Source organism: Lynx canadensis, chromosome B2 (genome assembly GCF_007474595.2).
Source record: "Lynx canadensis isolate LIC74 chromosome B2, mLynCan4.pri.v2, whole genome shotgun sequence".
NCBI lineage: Eukaryota > Metazoa > Chordata > Mammalia > Carnivora > Felidae > Lynx > Lynx canadensis.
In genome coordinates, this window is record NC_044307.1 from 114,068,037 (window position 1) to 114,085,936 (window position 17,900).

The 17,900-nt window shown below is 38.8% G+C and overlaps 1 protein-coding gene and 1 long non-coding RNA gene across 9 annotated transcripts in view; both read left to right on the top strand.

Moving 5' to 3' along the window:
* NCOA7 (nuclear receptor coactivator 7) overlaps window positions 1-17,900 on the top strand; it is a 155,313-nt gene that overhangs the window by 103,463 nt on the left and 33,950 nt on the right. For 7 of the 8 annotated variants that reach the window (XM_030316276.1, XM_030316279.1, XM_030316273.1 and 4 more), the window contains 2 exons: window positions 1,353-2,398; window positions 3,239-3,407. In XM_030316276.1, coding sequence (XP_030172136.1) covers window positions 1,353-2,398; window positions 3,239-3,407 — 1,215 coding nt within the window. The remainder of the gene's footprint in view (window positions 1-1,352; window positions 2,399-3,238; window positions 3,408-17,900) is intronic. The other variant, XM_030316274.1, reaches the window with a different exon arrangement.
* Window positions 13,530-17,301, top strand: LOC115514369. The gene is made up of 3 exons (XR_003968951.1): window positions 13,530-13,646; window positions 14,429-14,507; window positions 16,085-17,301. It is a non-coding gene; the product is annotated as an uncharacterized LOC115514369 (long non-coding RNA).

The following is a 17,900-nucleotide window of genomic DNA, read 5'->3' on the forward strand; positions in this document are numbered from 1 at the left end:
CACATGGTCAAAATCGTCCTTTAGCATATGGCATTTAGCAGCTCAATGAATGCTTATTGAATTGAAATGAATTATGAATTAAAGAAGTTTTTTTAAAGCATTTATGAAAGCCTAACAATTATGGAGGCTTTTATTTGTATTAGAAAAAGCATGGATGTTCCATGTGTGTGATTTATGAAATAACTTTGGGGAGATAGTCTTATAACTTGAGAACTTCCTGGTACTCTGTTGGTTTATAGCCATAATTATTTCAAAGACAGAAAAATAGATAGAGTATTGATGAATCATGGGGATCTACCCCCAAAACCAAGAGCACACTGTATGCACTGTATGTTAGCCAATTTGACAGTAAATTTTAAAAAAAGAAAGTATTACCTAAATATGATCTAGCCTTTTTAGAAATTATTTCTGAAATCTAACAATGTTATTTTTTAGGAGGGTTTTATATATCTGTGTTTTAACCCAGTGTTAATACTAAGGTAAGTGAAAATACAGGTTACTCAAAATTTTTCCAGTCATAGCTTAAAAATTATGTTTCTTGACCATTTATTTTCAACTTTGGAGAACATATTTAATCAATATTTTTGTGTCATTCAAACCTGGGTAGAAAAGCGTCTGTTGTTAAGGGACAGTATGTTTCAGATGATAAACTAGTGTCCATCACCATAAAGTAAAATGATATTGTTATGAGTAAAGAAATTAAGAATTTTAAACTTAGTATCATAAGTAAGAACTTATTTGGTTTACTTTTCTATAAATTTTTAAAGTGTAAAATGGAGCAGGTGCTATAAGCTTCTTGCATCTCCCTCAGGAAGAGAAGGATGTCTGTTATTGGAAACATCAGATCCTTTGTCATGAAACTCAGAATTAGGGTTTGGGGCTGGTAATTTCTACAACAGTTAAATGAGTAGCTACTCAGTCAGTGAACCATTAAGAATTAATGTAGTTGGTTTATATGCTATCTTATAAAAAGGAAAAGCTTTGCATAGTTAAGGAATTTAAGTCATTGTACTAAAACATTTCCTTTGTCCTTTCCTTCACGAATATCAGAAATATTATTTCATCATTAAAAATCTGGTGGGTGACATCTCCATGTTCATAAATGACCTCAAAAATCATTCATGTCCTTCTAGTAGGATATGCGACTCTCATGGTCCTTTGTTTTACCCCTTCTTATAGTTTATTTGTTTCATTTTGAAGTCAATTTCTTGATTTCATTTCCTTATTCTGAAATCATTTACACATAAATTTAAGTTGTGGTATATTTATGTTTTAGTTTTTGCCTTTCCTCCATTTTGTTTTTGGTTTTGTTTTTAACATTCCATGTGCACCCACCATTTTTCCCCCGACAGTGACCTACCTCAGGATCTTTGTCCTCTGTACAGGCCTGGAGAATGGGAAGACCTGGCTTCAGAAAAAGATATCAACCCATTCAGTAAGTTCAAATCTCTCAACAAGGAAAAACGGCAGCAGAATGGAGAGAGAACCATCACTTCAGATTCCAAATCAACAAGACCTCTGGAGAAGTCAACAGAATACACACACATAAAACCCTCAGATAGCTCTGTGTCAGGAAAACTAAAGACCCTGGAATCTTCCACAGAGGCAACCAGTGGATCTACCACAATGACTAGGGTCAGCAAGGAACCTTCTGACACTCGTGCTGCATTTGAATCTATAGCCAAAGAAAATTCCCTTTTAGGGGAAGATGATGACTTTGTTGACTTGGAAGAACTTTCTTCTCAAACTGATAGTGGAATGGACAAAAGAGACACCTCAAAGGAGTGCCTTACTCTTGATCCAGAAGAGCTAAGGAAGGCTAAGTCACAAATAATCAGTTCTACTACAAAAATGCAGGTGCAGTCAGCCCTGAGCTTTTCCGGAACAGATAGTGATGCTGAGCTGAAGGGGGCCCTAGATTTAGAAACCTGTGAGAAGCAAGATATAATGCCAGAGGTGGACAAGCAGTCTGGTTCCCCAGAAAGCCAGGTGGAAAACACACTGAACATACATGAAGATCTAGATAAAGTTAAACTCATTGAATATTACCTTAATAAGAACAAAGAAGGGTCGCAGTTCTCTGAAAACTTGCAGAAGGCAGAATTAAGTGATGGCAAAAGTATTGAGCCAGTGGGAATAGATATCACCCTTAGTAGTTCTCTTCCCCAGGTAGGTGGTCCCCCAACTGAGGACAGTAAGGAGCCAGATAAAACCTGGATGAAAGAGAGAGTGTCCCTCCCACTGCAACTGGCGTCTTCCACAGAAGAAAATATGAATAAAGAGTCTCTAGACATCTCTTCAGAATCTACTCTGGACAACAGCTGCCAAGGCGCACAAATGGATAATAAGTCCGAAATTCAGTTGTGGCTGTTAAAGAGAATTCAGGTACCCATTGAAGGTAAGCCATTTTTGTTTAAAGTATCTTTATATTCTGTTGTATAGTTGGCTTTCTGAAACTTGCAAATGCAAGCAAAATTAGAATAATTATTTGAGAACTTTTTCTGGATAGAGCTTATCTGTACTTATACATTAATTGAGAAAAAACTTAGCATCAGTATAATAGTATCTATTTTGGGCCTTGAACTGTGACCTAGATTTCTAGTTCAAAAGTAGTTTGCTTTAAAAAAAAAAAAAAATTCAAGTAACTTTCCTTTTTACCTTGAATTTCCAAATATAAAGGGTTTGAAATTTTTTTATAAATTTTTGAGTTTATTTATTTTTGTCGGGGGGAGGGGCAGAGTGAGAGGGAGAATCCCAAGCAGGTTCCACACTGTCGGTGGAGAGCCCAATGCGGGCCTCAAACTCTCAAACTGCCAGCTGAGCCGAAATCAAGAGTTGGACGCTTAGCCGACAGCCACCCAGGTGACCCAGGGGTTTGAAGTGTTTTTGAAGATCTTTCAATTCTAAACTAAATTGCCTTCTGGTGTAAGTGGGTCCTCAGTACCCTTCATGGCTATATATTCTTGTGAATTGTCATGTTGTGTTGGTTTTTATGCATATTCCCAGTAGGTAGCATCTTATATGATATAGACCAACCTGAAACATCCAACGCTTTTTCCTTTTGTGTTAAAGAAGGTCTGAAAAATGTGATTAGTTCTAATTTAGTGGGTTTTTTTTTCCCTATGTTTTGATTTTCTATCACTAAGAGGGGATCAGGCACTCTTCTTTGTAATTTGAAGGGTTTGACTTTCACTAATACTGTCAGTATTGAGGAAGTTTTTTTTCATATGTGATTCAGATATACTTCCTTCAAAAGAAGAGAAAAGCAAGACCCCACCCATGTTTCTGTGCATTAAAGTAGGAAAACCAATGAGAAAATCCTTTGCCACTCACACTGCAGCCATGGTCCAGCAGTATGGCAAACGAAGAAAGCAGCCAGAGTACTGGTTTGCTGTTCCTCGGGAGAGGTAAGTGTGGGCTCAAATGGAAAATGTTGGTCCATTAGATTCTAACTGCGTCTTGATTTTTTTTTTTAATCTTAAAGTAGTTAACCTTATTCTTGAATAAGAGATTTCTCCTGATTGCATATGTTAGAATTTCTAGAAGGATATTTTTTGAATAGTTTTCTGCTAATGAGTGGTTTCAATTCAGCAAATTTGAGGTCATCATAAGTACTGTGTGCTGAAACACTTTTATAACTTTCTACCCAGTTGAATTTTAAATGAAGGAAGATTTAGGTATTCTCGAGTGCTGCTAATTAGAAGTGCAATTCTGTTAAGAATACAAGGATACCGTGGAGCAGATCTAAACCTAAGGACAGTAGAGAGGCATGGTTGTAGTTCTTAAAGTGCTTATTATTCTAGGGAACTAAAGCTTGCTCTGGCCTTAAGGAGAGAGTATTTGTGACACAGCAGCATGAGAAGTGTGATGTGAGGTCCCTTGGGTGGGTTCAAGGAGCTGACTGTACACCTCTAGAGAGATTGGTATTTTTAAATTGCTAAAGGAGATATTTTACCGGTTATGTGACAGTCTAGGCCAACAGGGATAGTGGCATTGAAATTTTTTGGCAGTCCATCACTAAGGACATCTTTATAATAAAAATAATTAGGAGATACTATCTTTGGAAAAAATTGTTTTCCTTTTGTATATGTGGTAGAATAAAAATGTCTTTACAAAGGTCTTCCAGTCAGTTTTTTAAAATTGTAAAACTCGGGGCACCTAGGTGCTCAGGCGGTTGGTTAAGCGCCCGACTTCGGCTCAGGTCATGATCTCACAGTCTGTGAGTTCGAGCCCCATGTTCGGCTCTGTGCCGACAGCTCAGAGCCTAGAGCCTGCTTTGGATTCTGTGTCTCCCTCTCTCTCTGCCCATCCCCTGCTTTCTCTCTCTCTCTCTCTCTCTCAAAAATAAACAAACATTAAAAAATTTTTTTAAAAATAAAATAAAATAAAATTGTAAAACTCACACATTTTTCCTGTTCCTACCTAGTCATTAACATTATCACCTGGGCAGACCTCTTGGCTAACACACCTGCCTTCAGCTTCCTTAAGCATGAATTCTTAATAAAGGAAAATAAAATTCCAAGCAAGGGCACACCTTCTGGTTGATCAGTATCCAGAATAATTCTCATCAAGGGAGTTGTCCTGTTTTAATAAATTATAGTTTAACATGAAAAATAGTTAATAGGATTTTAATTAGTGAATTTGCCAATATCTGTTTCTTGTCTTAGACACAAACCCATGTTAACACGGACATTCAACGTAATTTTTATGTTTATGTATTATACTTTTCTACCTATGCTTGCACCCCCTAGAGTGTTTCACTGAAACTTTCAGAATGTTAGGGAGATGAAAAGAAAATTATCGTCTTTTATTATTTAAAAATGTTTCAGGGCACCTGGGTGGTTCAGTCGGTTAAGTGTCTGACTTGGGCTCAGGTCGTGGGTTTGAGCCCCACATTGAGCTCTGTGCTGACAGCTCAGAGCCTGGAGCCTGCTTCGGATTCTGCATCTCCCTGTCTCTCTGCCCCTCTCCCACTCACGCTCTCTCTCAAAAGTGAGTAAACATTAAAAAACACTATTAAAAAAATGTTTCATCAGGGGCGCCTGGGTGGCTCAGTCAGTTAAGCGTCCGACTTAGGCTCAGGTCATGATCTCATGGTTTGTGGGTTCAAGCCCCACGTTGGACTCTGTGTTGACAACGTGGAGCCTGGAGCCTGCTTCAGATTCTGTCTTCCTCTCTCTCTGCCTCTCCCCAGCTTGCACTCTATCTCTCTCTGTCTGAAAAATAAATAAACGTTAATTTTTTTTTTAATGTTTCAATAGAAGCAATGTAATTTCTAAAGCCCTGTTAAAATTAAAGTTCTAAAATCAAATTTCACACTTGACTGTACCTTAGAGATTTAGGCCAACTCCTGATTGTATAGATGAGGAAAGCAAGGCACTGAAGCTTGCAGCCACATTTTTGGTGCTGTGGACCTTCAGGGTCTACCAGAAAAATTGTCAATTATACATATCACTTTTTCTTTGAAAATGTACTGTTTCTAACATAAGGAAATTTGGATGTTTTTCCTATTTTATCTTTAATGAAACTGTACCAAGGACTCTTCTAGAATAAGTATAGCAGGCCCACACATGTAGTTCTTATATTACTGTCATTTTTTTAATCCATAAGAAATCTGTAATGCTGAAATACTTTGACCTCTTACACAGGTGGGTTTTGTGGGCTTTTTAGACTAGGGTCCTTCTTAAATTCCATTATGTTGTATTTTATAGTGTCTGTGACTTACTTGTCTTTGGCTAACCTGATACACTTAATGTTCTTTCTTGAACTAATTATTCATTAACCAAACATTTTCTGGGAGGCGTTATATCTCACTGTGTTAATGATGGATTGCTTTGTATAGATGTTAGGAAATTTTTGTTTTAATTGTTCTTTTATGTGTTTCCCTATCTACCTACCCTCTAGGAAGCCACATTTTAGTTTAAGTCTAGGAAAGACAGAGCAGTTCTATAGTTAATACCCACCTAGAACTCCAAGTGCACATAAGAAATAAGAAAAAGCCATGTTTGTTTTAGACTTCAGGATCATCAGAGTCCTTAAGGAGCTAAGACGTGGCATGCAATGCTTCCCTCTCTCTGATGATAACTTCTGGATTCCCTTGTTACATCAAGCTGGGCATTTCTATGTGCTTTTTTATTTAATAGACTCTTTCATGTGTTGGAGTTTCAACAGCAGTTTTCTCATGGGAGGTCTCTTTGACTCCTCCAGCATTCGAAGCTCCTTGTCACAGGAGGTTAATAATTTTGATATTGACGTAGCTTCACAAACGTTTCACTCCTCTTTATTGTTCCTGATACTTCTAAAACACGTTTGTTTTTTCCCCTTTTGTTATTATTACTAGGAAATAACTCTACCAAAATAGTCCCTTCTTTGATTACAATGTGTTCTATGGCTTCCATAATGCCATCAACAAATGAATAATCTACCAAGTAAGAAAATGGGGAGGGCGGGAGGCAGGGGAAGCAGGGATGGGAAAGCTACATATAGTCTGTATTTATCTTTGTTTGGGATGGGTTTTCTTGGAATCCTTGTTACTAAATTTTAGATACAAAACTATCTAATAATAATTTTAATAATAACTTTATTTAACTTGGCAGAAATTGTCAGAAGATCTAGGACCCCTGGGGACCCAGGAAAGCTGGTACTTTCTTCTTGCACTCCTGAATGCTGCTACTGGAGACATGTGCACATTCACTGAAGGTTAAAGTGCATGTCACGTTTTACCTTACCTCCATGTCTCCACTGCAGCTTGCAGAATCACCTACTTCTCTTGAATTGGCTGCAGATGACAGTAGTGTGCTTGGGAAAGTTGCAGTGTCCAGAACCTGGGGCATCCAGGCTTTTCCTACTCTTACTCTCGGTGCTAATTTAAACTTGAGGACAGTGGAGAGTTTCACCTTGTATAAATCGTCTACTACAGTATTTCTCAACCTTGCCCCTCCTGACATTTGGAGCTGCTTGATTATTTAAGGGGATGTGCTTTGCATTATAGGATGTTTAGCAGCATCGGTGGCCTCTACCCGTGAGATGCCAGTAGTACTTCCCAGCTGTGACAACCAAAAGTGTCTCCCGACATTGCCTGAGGGAAGAAATTGCCCGAAGGACAAAATAACCTCACACTGAGAACCACTGGTCAAGTGTTAGACTATCAGACCAATCCTATACGCCATTCTGAAAGTGATTATGAACCATAATAGCCAAATAATTTAGGGATTCGATTACTTAAAACTTGATTATACGCCATTGTATTCACAGTAATTTAGTCATCTGCATGTACTTTGTTTCCTTTACTCAACCCTAATTCTTTTTTGCAGAGATTTCATCAAAAAATTTTAACTTTGTTATTAATCTATTGTTTCATATCTATAACAACAACACTTTTTTTTTTCTAAAGAAATAATTTATCTGGAGGGAATTCCTACATTGATAGAATACTACAAACATTAAGGTTGATGGTATTGACAAACATTTATTTTTTTGCCCCTTTACTTTGCACAAGCCTGTGCTAAAAGGTGTCTGAAGTATAGGAAGTCTCATGCCCTGCCCTTAGAGAGGTATGGAGTTGGGCTGCCCTGCTCTGGCCAGTGAGATAATGAGTCACCCAATCAGGCAGTGATGAATGAGAATCCCTAGGAATACTGTGCCTGAGCATGAGATACTTTATCCATTTGAAACATAGTTTCTTAGTTTGAAAAATGGGTCATTTGTGAGCGTTAAGCAGTTAAGTATTGTTTGAACAAACACTTACTGAGTGCATAGGACCTGGCAGGTATTGGTCTGGTTCTAGGTAAATAAGACCAGGAGTGTACCTTGAGAAGCTTGTGAAAAGCTCTTGAAACAGTTCCTAGAATTTTTAGAGACTTGATATGATTGTATTCCATAGATTTGGATACTGTTCTAGGTAAAAAATATAATGGTCTTTTTTTCTCTTAATACTAAGAGATTATTTCCTTTTTTAGAAAGAACCAATAATTCCTGTTCAGATTGAAACTTCTTTTTTCTTCCCAGTTACTTATGGTCTCAATCTCTGAAGTGTATTATAATAATTGATTTCATATAATCCAACTTTTAAAATACGATGGAAATGGAATCAAATAACAGGAATTGTGCACAATTTGTGAAGTCATGCATAAATGTTAAACCCAAGCTGAATTAATTGGTTAGTGTGATTCATGTAATAAGTAAGCTAATAGGAGAAAAGGAGAGAGCCTGTGGGTATTTAAAAATTTTTTTAAACTTGAAAACAATTGTGCTAAGGTAATCTTAGCAACATTTGAACATACAGATAAGTTTGGGGAAGCAGAATCTATTTTGCAGTCTGCTTTTTTCCCACTTAATATGTACATTTTCTACATGAGATACTATATTATATTAAAAATATAGTTAGCACCCCTCCATTACCTTCCCAGGATGATTTAATCATGCTCCTGCTTTGGATATTAGGTTTTTCCAAATTTTTTGCCATTATAAGCAGTGCTACATTGAACATCTTCATAAAGTCCTTCAGATACTCTTACCAAGTCAAAGTCTATGTCTAGGGCACATGAGAGTGTATGACCACTTATACACCAACAGCATGAGAGTACCCTTTTCCCCACATGATGGGAAATCTGAGTCATAGGATTCTTTATTTCTGTCAGTTTGGTAAGGAAGAAAATGCAGCTTTAAAACTGTTTTAAAGTTGAGTGGGTGCTTGTTATTTGACATTCGTTTGATATAAAGTAAGGTCAGTAGTGGCTTGAGGCTGTTTATTTTAGGTGACTCCTTTAATAGTAAAAATTTACTTATACCTTGATATGCAAATACATATTTAATAATTATTCTAAAATACCATATTCTCTGATCAGCCTCTAATTAAGGTCATCAAGCACTTCGATTTATATGAGAGTTGTATTTTGTGCCTGTCCACATTTAGAATAAACTCCTCATGTATAAGTTAAGTCGATTCTGTTTTAGAAAGCGTGATACTTTCTTCTATAAAGAGCAACTGATGTTCCCAAGCACTTCATAAAAGCTCAGTTTTGTAATCCTTTCAGAATTAAAGTGCATAATGCACCCATGAGCACACTTTCACTTTCCCCAGTTGCGAGAGGGCTGTGAGGGCAGGCAGTGTGCTCAGTCCGTGCCCTCCTTGACTCTTTCCCAGCACGGGACTCTGGATGGTCCTTTGCATGGGTGATTTCACTTAAAACTCATGAGAGTTTTGTGAGGCATGTAGTGTGATTCCTCATTTTACAAATGAGGAAAGTGGGACATAACAGGTTTTCGACAAACTGGCAAATACCAAATCTGTGATTCATACTCAAATCCATTTGATTTCAGTCCCATTCTTATAACCAGACACTGCAGCAGGCAGCTGAGACTGCATTAATTATGTCCTTTATTTTGGTTGACAATTCACTGAAACACAAATGGGAAATACCACAAACGTTCAAAGTCCTGTCTTGACTAGTGAGGTGATGAAAATTTGCAGCATCCCCAAATTTGTTCATATCCTCGGACCTTGCCGAAGTGCCCTCCATCTGAGGAGATGTGTCTTGGTAATTACGAGGAGAGGAAGTGACTGATATTTTATGGATGATACTTCACAGGTGCTCATTAATTGAATTGAGGTGATCTTGTCAGAACATTGAATAAAAGTGAAGAGCTTGACTAAAACGTCCCTTCTCTAAGGTTAGAGAGTATAACTTGCAGTGGGTTAAGGTGCAGGCTGCTTCTAGTATTGGCTCATTATTAGAATGAACTTTCATGTGCTACAGTGGCTATCTGGCCCCAAACAAACAAAACCCGACAATATTCCTTCCTTTGAAGCTAGTATCACAAGATCCAGTTACCTTATTTTACATGAATCTTATTGTGAACACAGTGCCTTATACTTAAACTACAGTTTCCCGTTCTCTATTACAGTTCCCTTGAGAATCTATTTTGTTACCTTATAGTCAAAATGATCTCCTCAGAAGGTTTTTTGATCTTGTCACATTGCCACAAAAAAAATATCCTAAGCCTTCAGAATTAAAGTCCAAACCCCCATGTCATTTTATTTGTTTCTTTGTTTGTTTTACTTTAAGTTTATTTATTTATTTTTGGAGAGATAGAGACAGTGTGAATGGGGGACAGGCAGAGAGAGAGGGAGACAGAGAATCCCAAGCAGGCTCTCCATGAGAGGCTCTGCCCCAAGATGGGGCTTGGACCCATGAAACCGTGAGATCATGATTTGAGCCTAAACCAAGACTCAGATGCTTAGCTAACTGAGCCACCCACATGCCCTAAAACCCCTTGTTTGCTTTTTAAAGCTTTTTATAGACTGGCCTACCTTCCCGACTTTTTCTTCATTTGCCTGAATCTGTGGCTTACTGAGATTGGTCACTGTATGGGTTTTGCCTGCTAGGCCTAGGACCTTTCTAGCTTGGCACCTTTTAAAAATACTGTATTCCTGGGGCGGCTGGCTGGGTGGTTCAGTCAGTTGAGAGTCCCACACTTGATTTCGGTTCACTTGATTCCAAGGTTCTGGGCCCAAGCCCTGCATCAGCAAGCCTGCTTAGGATTCTCTCTTTCTCTCCCTCTGCCCCTCCCCCATTCACTTGTTTTCTCTCTCTCTCTCTCTCTCTCTCTCTCTCTCTCTCTCTCTCTCTCTCTCAAATTAAAAAAAAAAAATATTGTATTCCTAAACTTGGGTCGTTCTTCTCTCTTCTCTACCTTTGCAGATCCTTTGTTTCTCAAAACAGTACCCCCCACAATGATTTCTCCTTAAACTGGCAGTAACCATCTTTTTCTCTGTCTACACTTGACCGGTGAATAACCCACAGGCACAGAGGCACTGGGGGAAGGAATGGAAGTTTAACACCTTTTCCTCTTATAGGAGCAATCTCCTATAAGTTTCTAACTTCAGAAATATTGAGGACTAAAGCCAGTGAAGGAATGTGTTCTGTGTCATAGAGATGAAACTATATAGAGTTAACAAGGAATTCATGGCTTAAATCAATGGGTACCAAACTTAGCTTTGTAATAAAGCCATCTGGAAGCCTTTAAACAAACAGACCTAGGTCCTTCCCTGAACATCCTGCAGCTTTGGATTTAGAATGGAATGCTAGAATCGCTAGGCATCCTCTGTACGTATTGTGATAAACAAAGGAAGATAATTGTGTTCTTATTTTGCTTCAATGTTCTATAGCTTTTGATACCATTGACCATCACCCATTTCTTTGACACCCTCTTTCGTTCTATCATTCCTTCCCAGTCTTTCTCCTTTGTTTCTTCATTAAATGTTACCCCTTTAAAGACCTTCTGTTGGAAACCAATTTGACAATAAATCTCATATATTAAAAAAAGAAAAGACCTTCTGTGTTTCTCATTATATATACAATTGCCTGCACCTAATTAATTCTGTCTTATATACCAATCATGTCCAGCTGTCTTCGGTCTAGAACTTTCTACTGGGCCCCCAAAACATATATACCTAATAGTTTTCAATATTCGGATCATCCCTGGATCAGAAAAATTCAAGGCAGATCGTGCCCTAAACTGGGTTTCTTATTTCCACCATTGTCCCTGTCACTTTCCCTACAACTCCTGCTTCCTATTTTCTCCATCACAGTAACTGATACCACCACCCACCCAGTCCCCAAAGCCAGAATGTGGACATAATCTTGCTTCTCAGTCATCTTCCCACACTGGTCTGCACTACCTCCAGCTTATTCTATCCATTTGATATCACTAGGATCTCTTCCTCCCTTGCTGACTCTTCTGTGGACAACTGATGATGTTTCGATTGTAGGAAATGTGAACAAGACTTATTGGCTGGCTTGCTTGGGATATCCAGCTTCCCCTCCCCACCCCCAGCCCCATTACTCTCCCACCTTAAATGCATGTTTTAGTTCAAATGTCTCCTCTAAGAAATGTTCCCTGTCTAGTTAAGGTGTATTGTACCCCCACCTCTGTCATAGCATTTAACTACAGTCTTCTACAGATGTGGACTACTTGGGGCTTTTGGCACTGTGTCTTTAATATTGTGTCCTAAAAACAGCATAGGATCTAGTATGTAACATACTTCTAAGTGTTAATTGGATGGATGCATGAATAAATTAGCCTATAGTCTCATAGATAAAAATATTTAAATACCTTATTCCTTAAAACTAAAATAATGCATAGACTTTATATAATATTTAGAAAACTACAAAAAAGCAAAAAGGAGGAAAAAGCTTGTAATTTGTTACACCAAGCCAACTACAATTTATTTTTATTTTTGTAGACTTTTGGCCTTTTTTCTGTGTATGAATTAATATAATGATAGTATGTGTGTATCTGTATGTATATGATAATTGGATGTGTATGTGTGTGTAAATGGTATTATGTAAACTGCTTTTACTTACATGTATCTTTCTTTGCCACTAAATATTGAGTGTGCATTTAGTAAGCATGCATTACTTTTCCAATAAGAGGTAAAATCATAAAAATGAGAATTCATTCTCCTCTTAAACTAGATTTACAACAGAAAGATTTCCAAATCCTAAGGACCCTCATGAAGACTAAGCAAAATCCTCTCAAGAGCATTTTCCTTGGAGAAAAAAGGATGAATTAAAGGAATCAAACACTAACCTAGTTTTCTAGTATGAAATCTTTAACCATAGTTAGTGCTGAATTTTCTGACCAAAAATCCTCTTGCTTTTAACAGGTTCAAGGTTAAATTGAAATCTTTGATGACTGTCGGTGCCAGTAAGATTATGATGTTAAATAATCTCACTAGAGCAGCTTAGGCCCTACTTAGCCCAAACAGGTATATTTCAGAATACAAACCCTGTAATTTTCAGGTATAACATGCAATTGTATCATTCTATATTCTTGTTGTGATGTTTAAAGATAAAAGTGTTATTGGGGCGCCTGGATGGCGCAGTCGGTTAAGCGTCCGACTTCAGCCAGGTCACGATCTCGCGGTCCGTGAGTTCGAGCCCCGCGTCGGGCTCTGGGCTGATGGCTCAGAGCCTGGAGCCTGTTTCCGATTCTGTGTCTCCCTCTCTCTCTGCCCCTCCCCCGTTCATGCTCTGTCTCTCTCTGTCCCAAAAATAAATTAAAAAAAAACAAAAAAAACAAAACAAAAAAAAAAAAACAACAAAACGTTGAAAAAAAAAGAAAGAAGTGTTATTACTAAAAAAAAAAAAAAAGTCTCTAAAGCTATCCCTAAAGAAATTATCTTTCTCTCTTTGTATTTAACACAAGTTTAAGTTCTGGAAAACTGCTAAACGAATGCAAGTTATAGAATCATTAGTCACTTATGTCAATGTTCTTTTCTTTTAATGCCTTCAAATGTTTTGAAGTGATGTTGCTTCCTCCTGTTCTTTTTCTGATCACTTTACCTTTTGCTTTTATTAACTTAAAGTTCTAGAAATTCATCATCACCTTCTAGAAGCACTATTAGTCAGCCACCCTTCAGTAATTTCAGTAACCAGCTTTGGCAAAAGCGTCAAGTTAATCAGTGACTGTATAGCCAGACCTAAGTTCATGGAAACATAACCCCCTTTGTAGGAGCTCTTCGCTGGGGTGGCTGTGTTTTCTGACGCAGGAGTGAACACCAGCACTTTGGAGTGTAGATCGTCGCCTGTTTCCGCTGCAGAATAGTTCATGCCAATGGGTGCTGCACACACTGTTTGGGAGTAAGTATGTAGGAAGTAATTATTGCAAGCTGAAAGGCCTGCAGGAGCCAGGGGGAGGAGTGGTGGGAGGGAAGCTTGGGGGGCTAGTGTTAGTCACCAGCTCTAGGGACCAGCTGTTGCGTACCTGTGTGCCTTTGTACCTCCAGCGGAATGCTGCTGTGTGGGAATGTGAGCCTTGGGTTGCTTGGCCTTCCCATCTTTTTCAAAAGGAGTTGAATATGTGTGTCAAATTTCCCCAATTTTTAAGTATTAGCCAGTGTTTTAAATAAAAAAGTACAGATGCTGAGTCCAAGGTATGGGCCACCATCCTGAGGCCTCCAGTGTTGATATTAATATAAACTTTTAATTTTTTCTTTTTTCTTTTTTGAGAGAGAGAGAGGATGGAAGTATGGGGCAGGAGCAAGGGAGGGAGGAAAGAATCCCACAAAGTACAGAGAGAGAGAGAAGCAGGGCTCACCCGAAGTGGAGTTCGTGCTCACCTGATGTGGGACTCAAACTCATGAACTATGAGATCATGACCTGAGCTGAAGTCAGATGCTTAACGACTAAGCCACCAGGCACCCAATTTCTTCTTATTTTTAAGTGATCCTTTTTATAACTGTAATTGTTCCAATCAATGATTCTCAGAAGAACTTTCGTATTATTTTTGATGAACTAGGACAATGAAGCATATTTAGTTGGTATTTTGTAAATAAATTTTCTTTTTATGAATACACTAAGACCTTTGAGAATGAGCATTACACCAGGGAAGTACTAACCATTGGTTTCATTTGGAATTGTAGAATATTGAATCTGAAAGGGACCTTACAGGGCAAGGAGAATGACCTTTTTCATACAAGGACCTTGGGTCAGGCCATTGAGGTAGGTTTTCAGAGGTGGTAGTTTCTTAGTACACAACCTCTGTGATCCGCAGTGCTTTGCGTTCTTGGGCTTCCCTGGCTGTATTCAGAATGGGGTCTGGGGAGGTTTTAGATTGAAGTGCACTGGACTATCTGTAATTTATAATCAACAATACAAGTGAATGAGAGGACTGCATACATGTATATTTCCTTACTCTCTGGGTCACATTCTTACTCTCTTCTTCCCTTTCCTTGTCTTATTATTTCCCATTCTCTGTGCCATAACATGTGTTTCTAATGCGTAGCTAGTAAATTGTTTGATGGTTCCTGCTTATAATTTTTAAATCAGGTGGTTGAGGGATTATATCTTGCTGTGTATTTCTTTTCCTACTGGTGAGTGGCCCTTGATAAGACAAGAATGCCTTAACTGCTTCTAGGTCATTTTGGTCAAGTTTGTTGGTCTATGTGGTAGCAAGATTTTAGATAATCACATGGAAGGGACTTTGTAAAATGTCTGTCTGAAAGTAGATAGAACTTCCTTGTACATTTAATGTTTCAGACACCTATTATGAGGAGCTAGGTTTTCTTATCTTCATTTTAGAAGCTCAGAGAGATTAGGGAACTTTCCCAAAGCCTCCAGCTAGTAACAAATGAAACCAGTTCGGGAGTTCAGGTCTTTCTTTACCTTAGATATGTGTGCTTTTTTACTTTACCTCATAACTATGTTTAAATAAATAAATAAATAAATAAGGGAAAAAAAGGTAACAGTGACTAAAATCCCACCATAGCTGATTTTAAGAAAATACATCGTAATTGTACCTAAAGCCCATATACCTAAAGTATGAATAGTAATATTTTGTTCCAAGCATCAACTCAGATTTTTTTTTTTTTTAATACAATTTATTGTCAAGTTGGCTAACATACAGTGTATATAGTGTGCTCTTGGCTTTGGGGGTAGACTCCCATGATTCATCGCTTACATACAACACCCAACGTTCATCTCAGCAAGTGCCTTCCTCAGTGCCCATCACCTATTTCCCCCCCTCCTCCACACCCCCATCAACCCTCGGTTTGTTCTGTGTATTTAAGAGTCTCTTATGTGTTTGCCTGCCTCTATGTTTGAAACTACTTTTTCCCCTTCCCTTCTCCCATGGTCTTCTGTTAAGTTTCTCAAGTTCCACATACATCAACTCAGATTTTTCATCATGTTTTATATCCCTCAACCCTCTAGTTTTGTCAGTTACAGAGTTTTAAGGAAACAACAGTGAGACTAACCATAAAGGAAATGGTGAAGCATATTGCTTGAGACCATGAACTGACCTAAGGTTGATCCCAGATCTACCCATAACAAACTATGTGGTGTTGGTCAAGTTAATCTCTTTGAGCATCTCTTTCTTCTTATGTTAAACAGAAATGATAATTATACTGGCTACCTCATGGGGTTATTATGAGGGAAAAAATGAACTTGTCAATGCACTTAAAGTTATTTATGCCACTACCCTTACTATTACTTCTCTTAATGCTTTGCTGCCTCTGAGGTAAGGCTGCTGCCTTCCAAGAACTTATATAATTTACCTTCTTTGAATTTCTTTTTCACAGATGACAATTTTATCTGCTAAACGGGGATTTGTAACTTGAATATGATGGCTTCTTTGGAGTGAATCCCTAAAGGAGCGTTGTGGTGATAAGGATCTTTGAAGTTTATGAAGAAATGTAACTGAGCTCCAATTTGTAACTAGACAGAAAACCTACACAAAGCCTGAGTACCAGGTTTTGGTATACTGGCTGCTGCTGGATGAGTTGGCGCTGGTTTTGTGCCTGGAGGAGAATGTGGGCAAGCTTCTCCTGTGTCTGCTGCCATGTCTGGGCTCTGGTCTTGATCTCTTGGCTGGATCACTAATGTAGCCTTCTCAACAGAGCCTTTGTTTCTAGTCCCATCTTTTCCTGACCTTCTCTACTTGGCTCCACAGTGGTCTTTCTAAACTATAAATCTGGCCAGGCCACTTCCTACTAAAGCCCTGGCTGTTGCCTCCACAGTGTCCACAGTGATGCTTTCTCAAGCTTCAGTCACTCACACATTCCTTCACCAAGATTCCCATGTCTGCATACCATCTGTCCTACTGTTTACTTAATAGTTGTCTTTAGAAAATTTTTGTCAGTTATGTTTTTACTTAGCCTTTTCCTGAGCAGTAATATCTGTGAAATCAGAAGTTTAATGTGCCAGCTGTATTTACTACTAGTATTCTTTAAGTAAAACTGTAGCTATTAAAATATGTTCCTCTGTGTACCATCTGAAGTCACTGGAGCCACTCCTAATACACTTTGGAGAACAGTAACCTCAGGGTAAAATCCAAGCAGTTTATCTTGTGCTCAGCACTTTCTGTGACCCACCCAGTTACCCAGCCCCTCTGGCTTTTTCATTCTCCTTTCCGGCCATTCCATTGAGCAAAGACTCCCTCTTGCTCTTTCATTCCACCCCTCAGGAATTCCTGCTCTGCACCTCCCTGCTCAGATGGCAAATGTCTTCTGTCCCTGTGTTGTTGGAACTGTTTGGATTTTTTGTTTGCTCCTTTAACCTGAGTCCTCTAGGGCAGAGCCTGGGTCTGCTGCATCTCCATGGCCCTGTCCTCATTACAAAATCCTCAATTAGAAGTCATCCGCGACCTGACTACATTGCCCTTCTTTCTATTGTGTCCACTGTGCCCTCCTTCTAGCATCACCCTGCTCTTAAATGCCATGTCCTTTTGCACATGTTCCCTGCAGTAGAATGCCATTTCCCCTCCCTCAGCAGTCAGAGTAACCATGGCCCCTGGCCTCTGATCCCAGCCTGAGAGGATTCTTCTCTAGGCTTATCCTTGTCATCACTCTTTTTTAAAAAATAAGAATAATAAAGGAAAGAGGCAGCAGCATAAGAATGGATGTTAGAGCAAAGGTACAAGAGCTTCTTGCTGGAGGAAAGAGCACATTTTGGAGATTGGCACAAAACAAAGCTCTCAGGCACCCCCAAGGAGTTTGAATTTGTCCTTAAACCTACAGGGAGACTTTGGAAGGATTTTATACAGCTGGGTGAAAGTGATCAGATTTGCATTTTATAAGATCACTTCTGCCTTCCTGTCGTTTCTTCCTGGCTTCCTTCCAGGACTACTACTCTTGCTTCCCCCTTAAATATTTGGCTCTGTAGGATCTAGCACTTGACCTCATTCCCTGTTCACGTATGTTACCACGCCCACTGCTACCTGATACTGGTCAGTGTGGACGTAATTACTGGTAATTGTATTGCCTTGACCAGAGGTATCCTTAGGCAGCCAAGGCCAGGGAAGTTCAGTGACTCATCAGAAACCACAGGTAAGTTCCTGAGTGGGTTTCAAAAAAAACCGTCAACAGGCTTTGAGAAGTCAAGACAAACGATGACTGT